This window comes from Oculina patagonica, chromosome 1 (genome assembly GCF_052425735.1).
Source record: "Oculina patagonica isolate OP01 chromosome 1, crgOcupat, whole genome shotgun sequence".
NCBI lineage: Eukaryota > Metazoa > Cnidaria > Anthozoa > Scleractinia > Oculinidae > Oculina > Oculina patagonica.
Genome location: NC_135758.1, coordinates 18,757,342 through 18,771,057, shown reverse-complemented (window position 1 = coordinate 18,771,057; position 13,716 = coordinate 18,757,342). Strand labels below are relative to the sequence as shown.

The 13,716-nt window shown below is 39.2% G+C and overlaps 1 protein-coding gene across 2 annotated transcripts; it reads right to left on the bottom strand.

The window, feature by feature from the left end:
• Positions 1 to 138: 138 nt before the first annotated feature.
• Positions 139 to 12,440, bottom strand: LOC144660685 (cotranscriptional regulator ARB2A homolog). 2 transcript variants are annotated; one of them, XR_013572134.1, is made up of 13 exons: positions 12,317 to 12,440; positions 10,721 to 10,826; positions 8,741 to 8,806; positions 7,641 to 7,741; positions 6,876 to 6,941; positions 6,613 to 6,737; positions 5,712 to 5,775; positions 5,387 to 5,461; positions 4,123 to 4,242; positions 3,478 to 3,591; positions 3,037 to 3,127; positions 1,446 to 2,782; positions 139 to 1,415 (listed from the first exon to the last, which is right to left on the bottom strand). XR_013572134.1 is itself a non-coding variant. In XM_078521392.1 (12 exons), exons 1-12 carry the CDS (start codon positions 12,353 to 12,355, stop codon positions 2,385 to 2,387), a joined length of 1,365 nt encoding a protein of 454 aa, XP_078377518.1. In that variant the 5' UTR covers positions 12,356 to 12,440; the 3' UTR covers positions 139 to 2,384. The 2 variants fall into 2 exon arrangements, 1 of the variants encoding a protein (XP_078377518.1); XM_078521392.1 differs by having other exon boundaries at positions 139 to 2,782.
• Positions 12,441 to 13,716: the final 1,276 nt, after the last annotated feature.

Here is a 13,716-nt window from a genome sequence, read left to right as displayed (position 1 = left end):
CAAAGGTTAGTTGTTTGGCAGGATAGCCAGCCAAACAAACAATGGATCTGCATACATGTGCAACTGCATGATTGTGAAATTTTCTCTGTCATCCAAACAAAAACAATAAGAATTTGTTTCAAATCAGAAGTAAAACAATGAGAACAAAGCACAGCAGGGCTGTGTGTGTATTTAACCTTTTGAGTCAGCATCATTCCACTCATAATTGATGAACCCACTGAATCAGGGGAAACTTGTTAAAAATAGTTACAACAATATAAATACCATCCATTATGATGAAATGGAATTACTTTCTTATCTTTTATTACGGTCACATTTAGTGTAATCATGGTGGTCAGTAATAATCAGAGGTGCCTCCTTAATAATAGCATCATGCATGTGCAAAATGCTATGAAGATATACACTCTGCATCCCGGGGGGGCACTCCCCTATATGGCCTATACGGGGACGTGCCGCTGGATAGGGTATGGTTTTTGACTCCTCCGGTCCTGAACAGGGTATATAATTTCAAGCTCCTCTGTCCTAAACAGGGTCTGAAGCTGTCCTAGACAGGGTATGGATGCAAGACTGTCGTCCATGTATTTACATTGTTTTCGCTTTCGCTTTAATAAAAAGCATTATTTTATTTGGTGGGATCGGTGTTTTTGCATTTCAATGCATCAAACATTGCATACGGCTGTCCTTTGTCCTAAATAGGGTCTTAAAATAGGGGGTGTTGTCCTACACAGGGTAGGTATTTTAAGTTTTTATTGTCCTGAACAGGGTCAGGGTTTCAAACCCCCAGCGGCACCCCTATACCTAAACTTAGGTCAAGTACCCACCCCGGGCTCTGCATGCATTACATGCCTACTTTAATCAGAGTTTTGATAGCATATCTCATTAGATTCATTATTTACACAAATTGGCAAATTTTATTTAGTGCAAATCATATGACCATGGCATGGTCTATTGCAAAATGGGTGAATTTGACTGGCTGTGCCTTCACTGTCTATGCACTGGTAAATGCATGGTCAGAGGTTGAAATTCAAATTCGGAGTACATTTAGGATGATTTATGTTAGGCAACAATATTTTTATTGACTACAAAATTTGATGGCCCTATTCATATATGGTGGAATCCCATTTTCTCAAGCCTCCAAGGGAAACAAAAATTAGTTTAAGAAATAAGGAAGTTCAACAATGGACATAAAAATGAATTGCTAACTGAAGGAAGGAAAACCAATTTTGGCTTGCCATGAGTTAAGGTTTCAGAAATCAAATGTTTGAGAAATCAGGATTCCATTGTATTTATATGTAGATTATTTCAGGAGTTACAAATTAAAGGAGTCAAATAAATACCTTTGCTAATACAATGGCCATATAAAGCCAGACAAGTATTATTGATCAGGTAAGGTAAGATAACCACTGCTTTTGAGCCTCGTTGTGGCCCATCAGGCTGGAGCTTACCCAGGCTTTTGTAGCATAAAGCAACTAGGAGTATTTCCATCCCCCCCCCCCCCCCCGCTGGGATGCTAGTCCACTGCAGGGCTACCCCCAGCATTACATTTGCTTATACCCATTTAAACACCTGGGTGGAGAGAGGCAGAGTAAGAGTTTTGCCCATTGGACACAACACAGTGACCCCGGCCATGGCTCGAACACTGAGACCGCTCGATCCAGTCCATTGCACTAACCATTAGGCCACCGTGCCTACTACTAGAAATCATCGATCAGAGCTATACAAAACCACTCAAAGTTCACTAAAAGACCGGTATCTATCTGTTTTGAATGAAATAGTTGATCAAGACAATACTCTTTATATATATAATGAAGGTACATGTACCAGATGGAACACATAAAGAACTTATGGTCCAGAGGACTTTCCAAGTTTTGTGAGACACATGACTGCACAATCTTCTCCTGACCACTCAAGATCATTTCAGAATTTGGTAAAAAAAAGTGATGTAGGGTAAGGCCTTGTTTTCATTTTTAATCACTGATGTGAAAAAGAGGCAGCAATGATAATATTATTTTTGTCAGTTTTAGCAATAATAATAGTCACTTCTGAAACCTCAAACTAACTTACTCCACATGATTCAGATCTGCATCAGAAATTGTGCAAAACAAAATTTGCCCCTGGTTGTACCATTTTTCCAGTGCTATAAATCCCTTTTTCTTTATATCAACAAAGAGTTTTGGTTTTAATAACTTATGGCTTGTGTGGAAATCTTGGTGCAAGGAAAATCAGGAAAAGTACTCTCAACACACACATTTCTGTTTCACTGAAGTTCTAATACTGTACCAGCAGTAAAGGGGAAAAAAGAGAGAGGACTGAATTTTCAATCCACTTAATTTTTCTGGTACACCCTGTTATTTTCTGTTCTACAACATCTTAGAACATTCCTTCTAAGAATCAGTTTCCATTTGAGAGTCGTCTGGTTGGTTTTCAGAAAAATCCTCCTGGCTTTGGGAGGACTCTGCCTTGTTATTAGAGTCATCTGCTTGGTTTTGAGGGGAATGCTCCTGGTTCTGGGAGGAACCAGCCTTGTTGGCAATTGCCTGGTTTTCAGAGTCACCCTCCTGGCTCTGGGAAGAATCAGCCCTGTTATTAGAGGTATCTCCCTGGTTTTCAGAGTCTTCTTCCTGATTTTTGGACGCCTCAGCCAGATTTTCAGAAGTGTCCATTGTACTGTCGGATTCATCTGATTTATTTTCAGAAGTCTCTTTCTGGTTGAGTTTCTCTTCAAAGAACTTGAAGATTGAATCAAAAGCAACATGTGAAGTGAGCTCATGCTTTGTTGTGCCTATAAAGAGTAAAATATTCAGTTAAACAACATTCATGGAATTCAGTGCATTTTGATTGGGCAAGCACCATCTTGGATTCAAACTTCTACATTTGCGACTCTAAGACCAAATATGCTGGCCAATCAAAAACGCCTGCATTGCAGCCTAGGGGTAATTACCCATAAAGTTTCAGCATCCAATCCAATATTACATGTTACTTCAAGCTACAGAACCTCTGATTTTTTTCTTTGTGGTTCTGAGTTTGTTTTCTTACCCGCTGACACCATTTCACAGTCGGCTCCTTTGAACAAAGACCTAACAGGAGAATCCAAAGGAAAGTCTGATGAAACCCAGTTACGTGAATTCTACAAACAGTGAAAGAAATGAAACAAGTTAAAATGCAGTAAAAGTAGTTTACATATTGCTACTAAGGTGGTCTCAACATTGTGGTTTGCCTTGTTCATGGCTGCAAATAATTTATTTCACTTGAAAGGACATATGTCCTACTAAGACACTATCTTGGTCGGACAAAATGAAATTGTGGTCAGGCATATTTTTATTCATCGTTGTTGTTTTTTGATTTATGATAAAAAAATTGTCCGGACATTATGGCCAACCACACAAGGGATTTCGTCGGACATGAGCAAATTTTGGTCGGCTAATGTCCGATGACCGACTGTTATTTGCAGCCCTGTGTGTTGTGAGGTTGTTTCACCTTTTTCATCCAACGCAGAAGTTTCTTGTCAGCCCTCTGGTGTGCAAGACTGTGTACAGAGTCAGTAAATGCAACAGCTTTTATTCTATCCATGATGCCTTTGCAATTTTGTAGCTGAAATAAAGAAATAGATTCAGTAATTGAATGCAGTTATTTAGAAATCTTCTTTTGGTTGCACAAGAGAGGTTAAGTAGTTTTACATGTAAAAATTTTTTCATAGCAAAACACAAGGCAAAACTGGGCAAATATAAGGAATAGGGAGGAGCGAGTTTGATTCCTTTGGTGGCGAGCTGGCTTGTTTTTACCTTTTTTCCATTGTATCAACAAAACCACAAGCTATGCAGGTTGTTTTTTTTTATAAAGTTGTTGTTGTGTCATATAGGGGTGGTGAATGGTCCCTCAAAAAATGCATGTCTCGCAAAATTTCAGCCAAATTTCAGGGGTCTCGTCGTCTTGAATTTTTCTGACAACTTCTCAGAGTCTCCATTTGGCAACACTAAAAGGGTCTCGGGCTCGCAGTAAAGATATCAGTCTCGCCGTTTCGCAAAGTCTTGCATTAACCATTCAACACCCCTTCATATGGTACAGTTTTGTCATCATGTCGATCTTGAAAATGGTACCATGCATTAAAAATGTATAATTTACCCCTTCCACAATGACAATTCCTCCATAACTGTGAGCCACAACAACTATTGTTTGAGCTGCAGCTTTGGAAATAAAGTTATCCCACACATAAACAAAGTGCTTCTCTGGGGATTCACTACCCTTGAAAGGAAAAAAGAGAAAGTCAATATGCCGAAATGGATGAAACATTAATGTTGATGATAAGGATGAAATGCTGATCGTCACTATTTTCCTATTAAGTTATTCTGACTATGAGAATAATGGCACAATAATATTTAAAAGCCGCCACTTGCTCACAGGGTCTGGGAAAAAGTCAGGGTAGCTGGCAGACTGCACACTTCCAGCTTAGCAATGCAAGTACTCTCAATTTACTAGGGTGGTGAAGGATCCTTGATTCTGACAATCTGCAGGAACTACATGCATGGTGATCTACGTGGTGCCCGTCCCTGTCAGGTCTCAGCAAGGCTGCTCAAGGATCTAACATGATCTCTCAAAAAGATTTTTTATAATCCCGGTAAAATCTTCATGTAATCCTTGATGATCTTGAGTGATCCTTGGAAAAATCTTTGCAGGATATTTACTAAGATCTTTGATATCTTTAAAGTATTTTTATTCCAAGTATCCATAAAAGATCCTTATCTTTGGAGGTGCAGGATGGCACAGTGGTGAGAGTAGTGCATGCTCCCCTCCCACCAATGTGGCCCAAGGTTCAAGTCCTGGACCCCGCGTCATGTGGCTTGCATTTATTGCTGGTTCCCATCCTTGCTCTGAGGAGTTTTCTTCAGGTTCTCACAGGATTTGTCAGTTGTAAGGGTGTAATGTGTTACCCTCATAAAACAAAGTTAATTTTTTCAACGGATCTACTAGCAGTCTTTTGAAAATCTAGAATTAAAGATCTTTAAAGATATACATGTAGTATAACTAGCTATCAAAATAGGGGAAGCCACGAGCCATGCGGCCCACACTGACGGAGCTTATCCCGGTTTTGGTAGCATGAAGCATGCAGCTAGGAATATTTCTACTCCCCCCTGAATGGGATGCTATTCCATCGCAGGGTAACCCCCCCCCCCCCCAGCATTATGTCGTTGGTACGCATTTATACACCTGGGTGGAGAGAGGCACTATGAGGGTAAAGTGTCTTGCCCAAGAACACAACACAATGACCCCGGCCAGGCCTCGAACTAGGACCGCTCAATCCAGAGTCTGGTGCCCTAACCATCGATCAGGCCAATGTATTTAAATTAACCACTAAATTATCAATAAAATGGTAACAAAGGGTACCTACCCTAATAGATATTCTCTGTTTGTTTTTCTTTACATAATTTTCATTGCCATTTGTAATAAGTACTCCATAACCCTCCTGGTATTAAAAAGAGTTATATTAATTTTGGCTAGGTCTATGATATTTTGCCACTTTTATTAAATTTAAGTCAAGAAAAGAAACACATCAAAATTCTGAAAGAATTAACACTAGCCTAGCTGGTGTGATAATTTAATTATTTCTCTTGGAGTTGTCTGCACCCAGTCATGTTCTGTTTTTCTAAGACAGCTCGTGATTACATCAAAAGAATGAAAATAAAGCACACATCAAATGAAAACAAAGACCAAACCTGGCTAGCTCGCTTTATGTAGGGCAACATCGTTCCACTATTCAAATCATCATTAATAATTAATCTAAAAAGAAAACAATGATCATAAGCCATTTCTTCATTAACACCCCACAATGATAGACAATGCAACATTAAATATAATTATAGAGGATAATACATGGTTGTGCGGAGATATGAAATTTATCTTCGAGTGTTCAAATCAATATCTAAAGAGTGAGCGCAGGTATTCTGTTTATTATATTAACCTACACTACTAATTACGATGTTTTTAATGATTTTCCGAAGATTTCTGAAGATTTTCAAAATGTTGTGCGAAGGTTGTACGAATGTTTCCGTACATTTTCCAAACTTTTCCGAAAATTTCCGTAGATTACCGAGGTAGATCCGAAGAAGTTTCAACTTAATATCGATAAACTAGTTTGGCTCGTTTAGCATTGAAACGTGGCAAACTCTGCAAGCTGATTAATCAAAAATGATATCACATATGTGTCAATATCATTCTTATCCACACGTGTGATAACATTCTTATCAATTTGCTACCACTCGCTATACCATCAGGCTGGAGCTTATACTGGTTTCAGTACCATGAAGCAACCAGCTAAGGACTATTTGTACTCCTCCTGGACAGGATGCAAGTCCATGGTAAGGTTACCTCCAGCATTAAATTCATGGGTACCCATTTATACACCTGGGTGGAAAGGGGCTTTGTGAGAGTAAAGCATCTTGCCCAAGAACACAACACAATGACCCTGGCCAGGGCTTGAACTAAGACAGCTCAATCTGGCCGGTAGTCCAACACACTAACCATTAGGCCACTGCACTTCCCAAAATAATATAAATATAATTCATATTAAACAAAGTGGGTTGTGCTACAAAACCCCTTAAATTCACCATGTAATACCTCCTTGCCCACTGGCCTGCTCTAACCACACCACTGCCATGAATAAGAACCATTAGCTTGTCGTTTGTCATTGCATCATCACCCATGAAAATGAAATTTGTACTTTCATCTTCTTTTGCATCAACCTGCAGCAAAGATGGTAATAAAATAACTCTGTGTTAAAATGTGAGCTTGGGAAAGCTTTGATCACACATTTAGATAAAAAAATAAAATTTAAATAATCTTGACTTTCACATACTATGATCAGAAAGCAAGGCACTCACTGGGATGATATGTTTCTTTAGTTTGACTTCTTCCTCCAGTAACTGGTAGACATGCTCAGTGATCACCTAATATGACACACATACAAAACGGTTAGCATTTCAATTTTTATTAGGGAAATGTTCAACAACCTTACTATCGGTACGCCATGACCAGTCCCGAGGCCAGATGAGAAAGGAGGATGGTTTGGTGTGGGGCGTTCGGCTAGCAAACCCACCCAGACTCTGGGAGGGATGAAGGATGGTAGCCAAACCCAATCAGGTGCTAGCATCTTGTTTTAACTTTAAACAGCTTTACATGTGGATACACACAATGAGGATTAAGTAAGAACACAAACAAACCTGTTCATGTATCTACATGTAGCACACCAAACCCCGAATAAAAAGGCTACCCATAGGGGGCACATCAGAACAGCACTTAATATAAAAGCCTTATTTTCAGTTTCTGTATTATGAAGTTATTAGAAGTTAGTCCCTGCTAGTCCATCACACTTGGCGCACTGTTGGTGTCATGATGCCGTGTTGTACTAATGCATAGATGATGATGAGTCGATCACAGGTAGCTGCCATTTTTTTGTTACATTTCCTTGACAATTTGCATTAATGCCCCTGAGTGAATTAAGGAATGAACGCACAGAGAGTTAAGTGACAACCTTAATTTCCCAAGAATTTGTTTGCCTGGTGGGAGTAGTTAACTTAGCATGTGATGACAGCTATTAAGCTTGCCAATATATACTGTGAATAGTTACTGTAAGCTGTTGTATGTACCTCTCCTAGAGCTTCATAATGCTTTTGGTTATAAGCCCTATCACCTTCTTTAACATCAAATTTAAATGGTTCATCAGTTTCAATGTTTCTCAACTGACCACCTGCAGAGAAATTGAAAAACAAACCAATCTTACATAACTGACTAGTATTAAATTAGTTAATATTATTACTGATAAATGGTTAATACTTGGGGTTCTTATGCCAGTATGTGCTGCCTTAGCATACGGTATTTAATAATTAGATGGCAAGCCTGTTAAAAACTGAGAGTGAGCCATCTAATTATTTTAGCGTTACCAAGTCACCTATCTATTCAACAAAAAGTTCAGGGAAAGTGGTTAATTTACAGTTTTAGTTTCTGATTTCAGCAACTTTACTTGCCCACGCTGCTAGGTCAGTCTAGCAAAAATTAGACTGGGTTGCATGGCCAATAAGATTGCAAGTTTGCCTAATAGTTGACAACTAGGTTATTCTGATATGATGTATATGGTTTAATTTTATCTTTGGTTTAAAATTTTTCAAACCAGTTTGATTTTCATTTCTCTTTGTTTCAGATTATGATAATGAATACAAGACAATGAAAAATAAAACTCAAACTGGTTTGAAAAATTTTAAACCAAATATAAAATTAAACCACAACATATACTCCAGTGCCACTAATACCGGTACTTTTTTATTTTATTTGGTCAACACAAATGAAAAGCAGCAAAAAGTTGTTAACACTCTATTGAGTGACAACGACTAGCTACTCAGTGCTGAAAAGGTTATTAATTAGGTCTGTTCAAATCTGAGATGACTCATGAATATTAGCACTCAACCCAGGATGGCATGCTACAAGAAGTCTATTACAGATACTCTCCAAAAATTAATTCTTATCAGGTTTAACCAATTTCAGCTTTAAATATTTGGAGAGAACATGAAGAACAAATCAAAAGTACCCTACCAGGAGTCCAAATTTTGTACTAACCATTAGGCCATGGGGTAGGGATGTTGGGTTTATAACCAGGGGGCTTCCAACTTGAACTTTATTAACAGATAATTCAAATACATGTAGCTGTGGTGCTAAAATAAGACTAAGGGAGTTTTAGCTTTTTGTTACAAACCTTCATTGAACTTGTATCCAAATCCTTCCAAAGTTTGTGGGAATTTCTTATCTTTCAAACCCAAATCTACAAAGAGCAAAATTATTTCAAGACTTGACATGATTCACTTCATTTTTCACATGTACGAAATAAGCAAGATTACAACAAGGCAGGACAATTTTTACATTTAAGAGAAATTTAGATTTCAAAGGATGGGCACATTCCCAAAAATCAAAGCTAAAGGCTATAAAAACTTAGGTAGGAGATGATTGTGCTTGGGCTAAAGCAGCCCACAGAGCCATTGCTTATCGCACGGTTTCTCTGTACTGTGAAGTGACCTGTTCCAGAAGTATTGCTACTCCCCCTGGATAAATTGCTAGACCATCACAGTTTACACTCCCAGGGGGTAATCCCTTTAGTGGATTAAATAGGGAGGTTCTGCCGTAGAGGGGTACCTTTTTCAGGCTGTAGGTATATAAGAGGGTAGGGATTTCGCATGCTGAAGTACAGGAAAGGGTAGAAAATAGTGTCATTCAGGTACATAAAAGGGTCTTTCAAAATATCTCTTATAGCTCACCTAACAGTTGACTCAACTGAATACACAATGTATTTTAGGGGATTGCTCAGGTGAAAAGTTTAGAAAAGGGTACAGCTTTTCTACTGCAAAGGTATGTGAAAGGGGCTACCATAGCATTTTCTATAGAAAGTATGTGATAGGGTTATATTTTCTGTTAAAAATGTTATATAACGCCCAACATTATATACCCCTCCCCCACAGGTATACTTAGTAAATAAACCCCTTCAGGCGGCTGGTATATTGGAAGATAATGCCCGAGGCTGAAAGATTGTCGAAAAATGAACAGTTGGCCGAGAAGCAAAGCTTCGAGGGCAACTGTGAAATTTTGAGGACAATCTTTCAGCCAAGGGCATTATCCTTCAATAAACCAGCAAGCCAGAAAGGGGTTTATTTATTTTGTTACCCTCCGATTAATTTCCACAACGCGCTTTATCGCCAGTAAATCTATAGAAAAAACATAAGTAATAAACCTGGCGTAACTGTGGTTGAAACAAATGTAAGTTGCATTGGTTTACATGATTTTTTAACTCTGTGATTTCATTAAGAGTTAGAATTGAATAAGGTGACTTCATTCGTTTGTTTTGTGCTTGCCTACAAAATCGGGCGACGGATATCGAATCGGACGGGGTATATTCGCTGATACCCGTCGTCCGATTTTGTACCACATGATGCGTTTTGTCCAATGGGCGCGCGCAAAAATAAATGGGTGGGTTATAATCCTGGATAGAGAGGTACTGGAACTTAAACCCAGGTCACTTTATGTAAAATTTAGTGCACTTAGCAATATGGTTGCTGCACCTTCCACAACAGCTGATTATACTGGGATAAAATAAGAAATTCTCTGCGCTATCAGCTGTACATACATATTACAGAGTATAACAACTCAGATTTAAAGTACAAAGGATAAATGCCTCTAGAGACCCAAAGGGGTTTAGGACTCCAGGGCTTTTACACCCTCCACTGCATTTTCAGGACCGTACATGGGAGGGGGGGGGTGACGGGGGGTTAGTTACTCTGCCAGGAGAACGAAAAAAAAAATCAGAAAACTTACTACAAAAACTACAAAAACTAAAGGTGTGCGGAGTTTGCCCCCGTAGACAATCTGCATTTTACCCTGGTCTCAGCATGCAAAGAAAGTCCAGTCCAATAGCTGGCCGGTACTAGTGGATTTCCCTATCAAGCTAGTTAATTTTATCCATCACTTGACAGATGAGCAAATAAGCTAGAAAATCTATTTTCTTTACACCCTTGGTCTGCAGAAGGTAAAAGTTCTACTGATGGCTTCAAGACCCTGTTGTCTACATACTTTAGACAGTCTTTTGACTGGACTTACAATCTTTCTTCCCCATGCTATGAACATAGGTAAACAACTATTTGTATAGGAAGCTAAGAATATCTCTATACCACAGTATTACAAAACTCACATTGCCCCATGTTGTCTTTCTCTGGCTCTAGTGTCTCTGACATTTGACTACAGCTATGACCACTTCTTGCATCACAAGTGTCTTTCAATGTTCTAATTAGGGAAATCTAGAGCCAAAATAATCTAATTATTCAAAACTTGGTATAACAATATAACAATAGTACTATTAATAGACTCTTCCATGCCTTTTGCAACTTTTGACACAGACCATTAAGCAGAAATCCATTGACACTGCTAAAAAGGCCACCTCACAATAACCAGACTTGCCAAGTTTGAGAGTGATACATGTCAGAAATGAATTTCCTCCCCCAACACCATACAAAAACCTCTGCAAAATTCTGCAGCCCATATCTTCTTAAGTTTTCAGCACATCACTCTGTAATTTCGCAAGTTTACTGAATCCGACACGCTCTTTCCAGCAGTGTTGGATTTTCATCAACTAGCCCATGTCAAAAGTTGAAAAAACCATGGTAGGTTTTTTGCTTGCCTAAGAAGAATTTTGTTCTACTCTGTCACTCAAAAGCATGTCTACTCTAAAATACAGGGGTATTTAAAACTCAACCACTGGTTGGGTTTTGCCAAGTTGCAAAATATCATGTTCCCCTGATTGAAATCCACCAACCTCCAATCACAACTCCATAACACACTACACATTTAAACAGCTGATTTAAAACTAGCCTAATTCTCAGATAGTTTGAGGTCAGTCACTCTTGACCTTGAACCATCCGAAAATCAGACAAGTTCAACTCAAGAATCAGTGAGAGTGCACAAAAGCTACAAAGAAAGAGTTGAAACTGTCATCAACTCTCATTAACTCTTTCCCTTGATGTAACCATGTAATATCCTTAAGGTCTCACGGGCATATTTAGTGTGAAGGTAATTTTGTTGTCAGAGTCTACTGGGAAGAATAGTACCCCAGAGCTGCAAATAACAGTTGGACATTGGCCGACCAAAATTTGCTTATGTCCGACGAAATCCCAAGTGTGGTCGGACATGATGTCCGGACAATTTTTTGATTGTAAATCATTTAACAGCAACAATTAATAAAAATCTGTCCAACCACAATTTTGTTTTGTCCAACCAAGATGGTTTCTTAGTAGGACATACACTGTATGTCCTTTCAAGTGAAAAAAATTACTCGCAGCCCTGGTACCCCATTGACGTTTTGCGACAACAATTGTGAAGCCAAGACCATTTTTGCCATTTGTGATGCTACTTGGCAGCAAGCAGCATCAGTTAGCTCACAGCTAATGACCCACACATTCTCAGGAATGCTTTTCTAGGTATGATATCTTGCAACTCACCACTTGGAAAGTTCAACAGCTGAGTACAGAGAAATACATGTGCAAGTTGTTCTTGTAACAAAATTGAAATAAAGTTTTAAACGATTTTAAACGTTCGATTTTCTTTGCGTTTTATCTGAAGAATGTGAGAACAACTGTCGCTTAACGCGCTAAAAATCCCCCAAAACGAACAAAATAATTTAGAAACATGTATGCACATGCTTCTATAATCGGAAGCAATTTTGTATTATTCCGACAGAACCGACTGGTAATCGTTTCAAACGTTTAAAAAGTCTGACTAGTTAAAAAATTACCTGAAATGCAATGATCAAAACCAGGAGTTCGCTTCTCATACGAATGGCTCAACTCAGCTGCTTGTGAAGGGAAAACTCAACAAGCTTTCAGTTTCTGTTTTCTTTTCAACTTCCCCTCGCCTTCTTCCTTAGTAACCAAGCCTCTGGCGGGAAACTCGTCTCCTGCCCAGTTCTTTTTCATGTGAACAGTTCCCGCGCCCGTCGCTCTTCTCGGAAAATTTTTTTGCGGTTCAAGACTCGCGGCCCGGAGGAGAGACGGTTCAAGATGCTCTTGGTAGTTAATATTTAACCCATCAGTATAAGTGAATAACAACTTTTTGTGTGTCATATGCATACGGGACAGTAAAGACAAAAAGAAACAAGTTGAATCAGAACTGAATCAGAACTCTTATCTTGGGTTGTGGGGAGCGCCCTTATAATTAATCCCTCGACACTCAGACCTGGCAACTGTGTCATGGTCTCAGAAGTCAGATATCAAGGGCCATTCAATGATTGTTCATACCATTTTTTTTTTTACCAAAAATGTTCTATTTAGACCAAACCTAGGCTCGATTTCCGCCGCCTCCTCGAGTCCGGTCTTTGTTCCTCCCTTTCGGGGGGAGGAGCGCGGGCTCATTTTCCCGAAAAGCGGCTGGAAATCGAGCCTAGACCAAACCCTATTTATTAAGACTTGGAGGTCTTTCAAGAGGCCACGCATATGGGGGGGGGGGGGGGAGGGGGAAGTCCCTTGTCAGCTCCCGTGTAACTGTTTTATCAAGAGCCTCTCTTTATGCCTGCTGTCGAAATTCAAAGAAAATTGTAAAAGAATGTCTTTTGTCGCGATTCATGTTCTGTCGCTAATTTGTCTTTTTACTCTGAAAGGTCTCAACGCTATTCCTTGCCAACTTTTAGAAAATTCTTCCTTTTTCTCTCTCTTTTTCATTTATTCGCGATGCACCGCGATACAACGTTTCTCACACGAGCACTCTTTTCCATTCTACCATTTTCTTACTTTTCCCTTAGGTCCCGGTCAAAAGGAACGATCTTTAGCATGACGATGTATGTATGTATGACAGCACCTCGTAGAAGGTTGCGTGACAATTTTGTTATGTAACAGGCTTAGTTCTACTGAATGGAAATTTATTCGTGCATGCAGTATCTCGTTGCGTGCTGAATTCAGTTATCTATAGACTAAAGGCCATGATATGGATAAGAAAATATCTTTACAAAAACTTCGATCGAAACAACCGTTTTTGCAGTGGGCATCCACAGAAAGAGCAAATTCGCGCCTTCGTCAAGCGCAAGTTCCAGAAGTTCTCGTGCAAGCAATACATTTCGCATAAAGTGCGTGCATTTTCAACTTGTCCCGCGCTTTTGTTGCACGGAATATCTGATTCCTTAGCTGTGTTGGTGGATGGATT

Coding starts and splice junctions, on each gene's coding strand:
- LOC144660685 (XM_078521392.1), bottom strand. CDS start 12,355: ATGAGAAGCGAACTCCTGGTTTTGATCATTGCATTTCAG. Junction 8,807..10,720: donor GAAAGACAACATGGGGCAAT/GTGAGTTTTGTA, acceptor TGCTCTTTGTAG/ATTTGGGTTTGAAAGATAAG. Junction 4,243..5,386: donor AACAGAGAATATCTATTAGG/GTAGGTACCCTT, acceptor TTTCCTTTCAAG/GGTAGTGAATCCCCAGAGAA.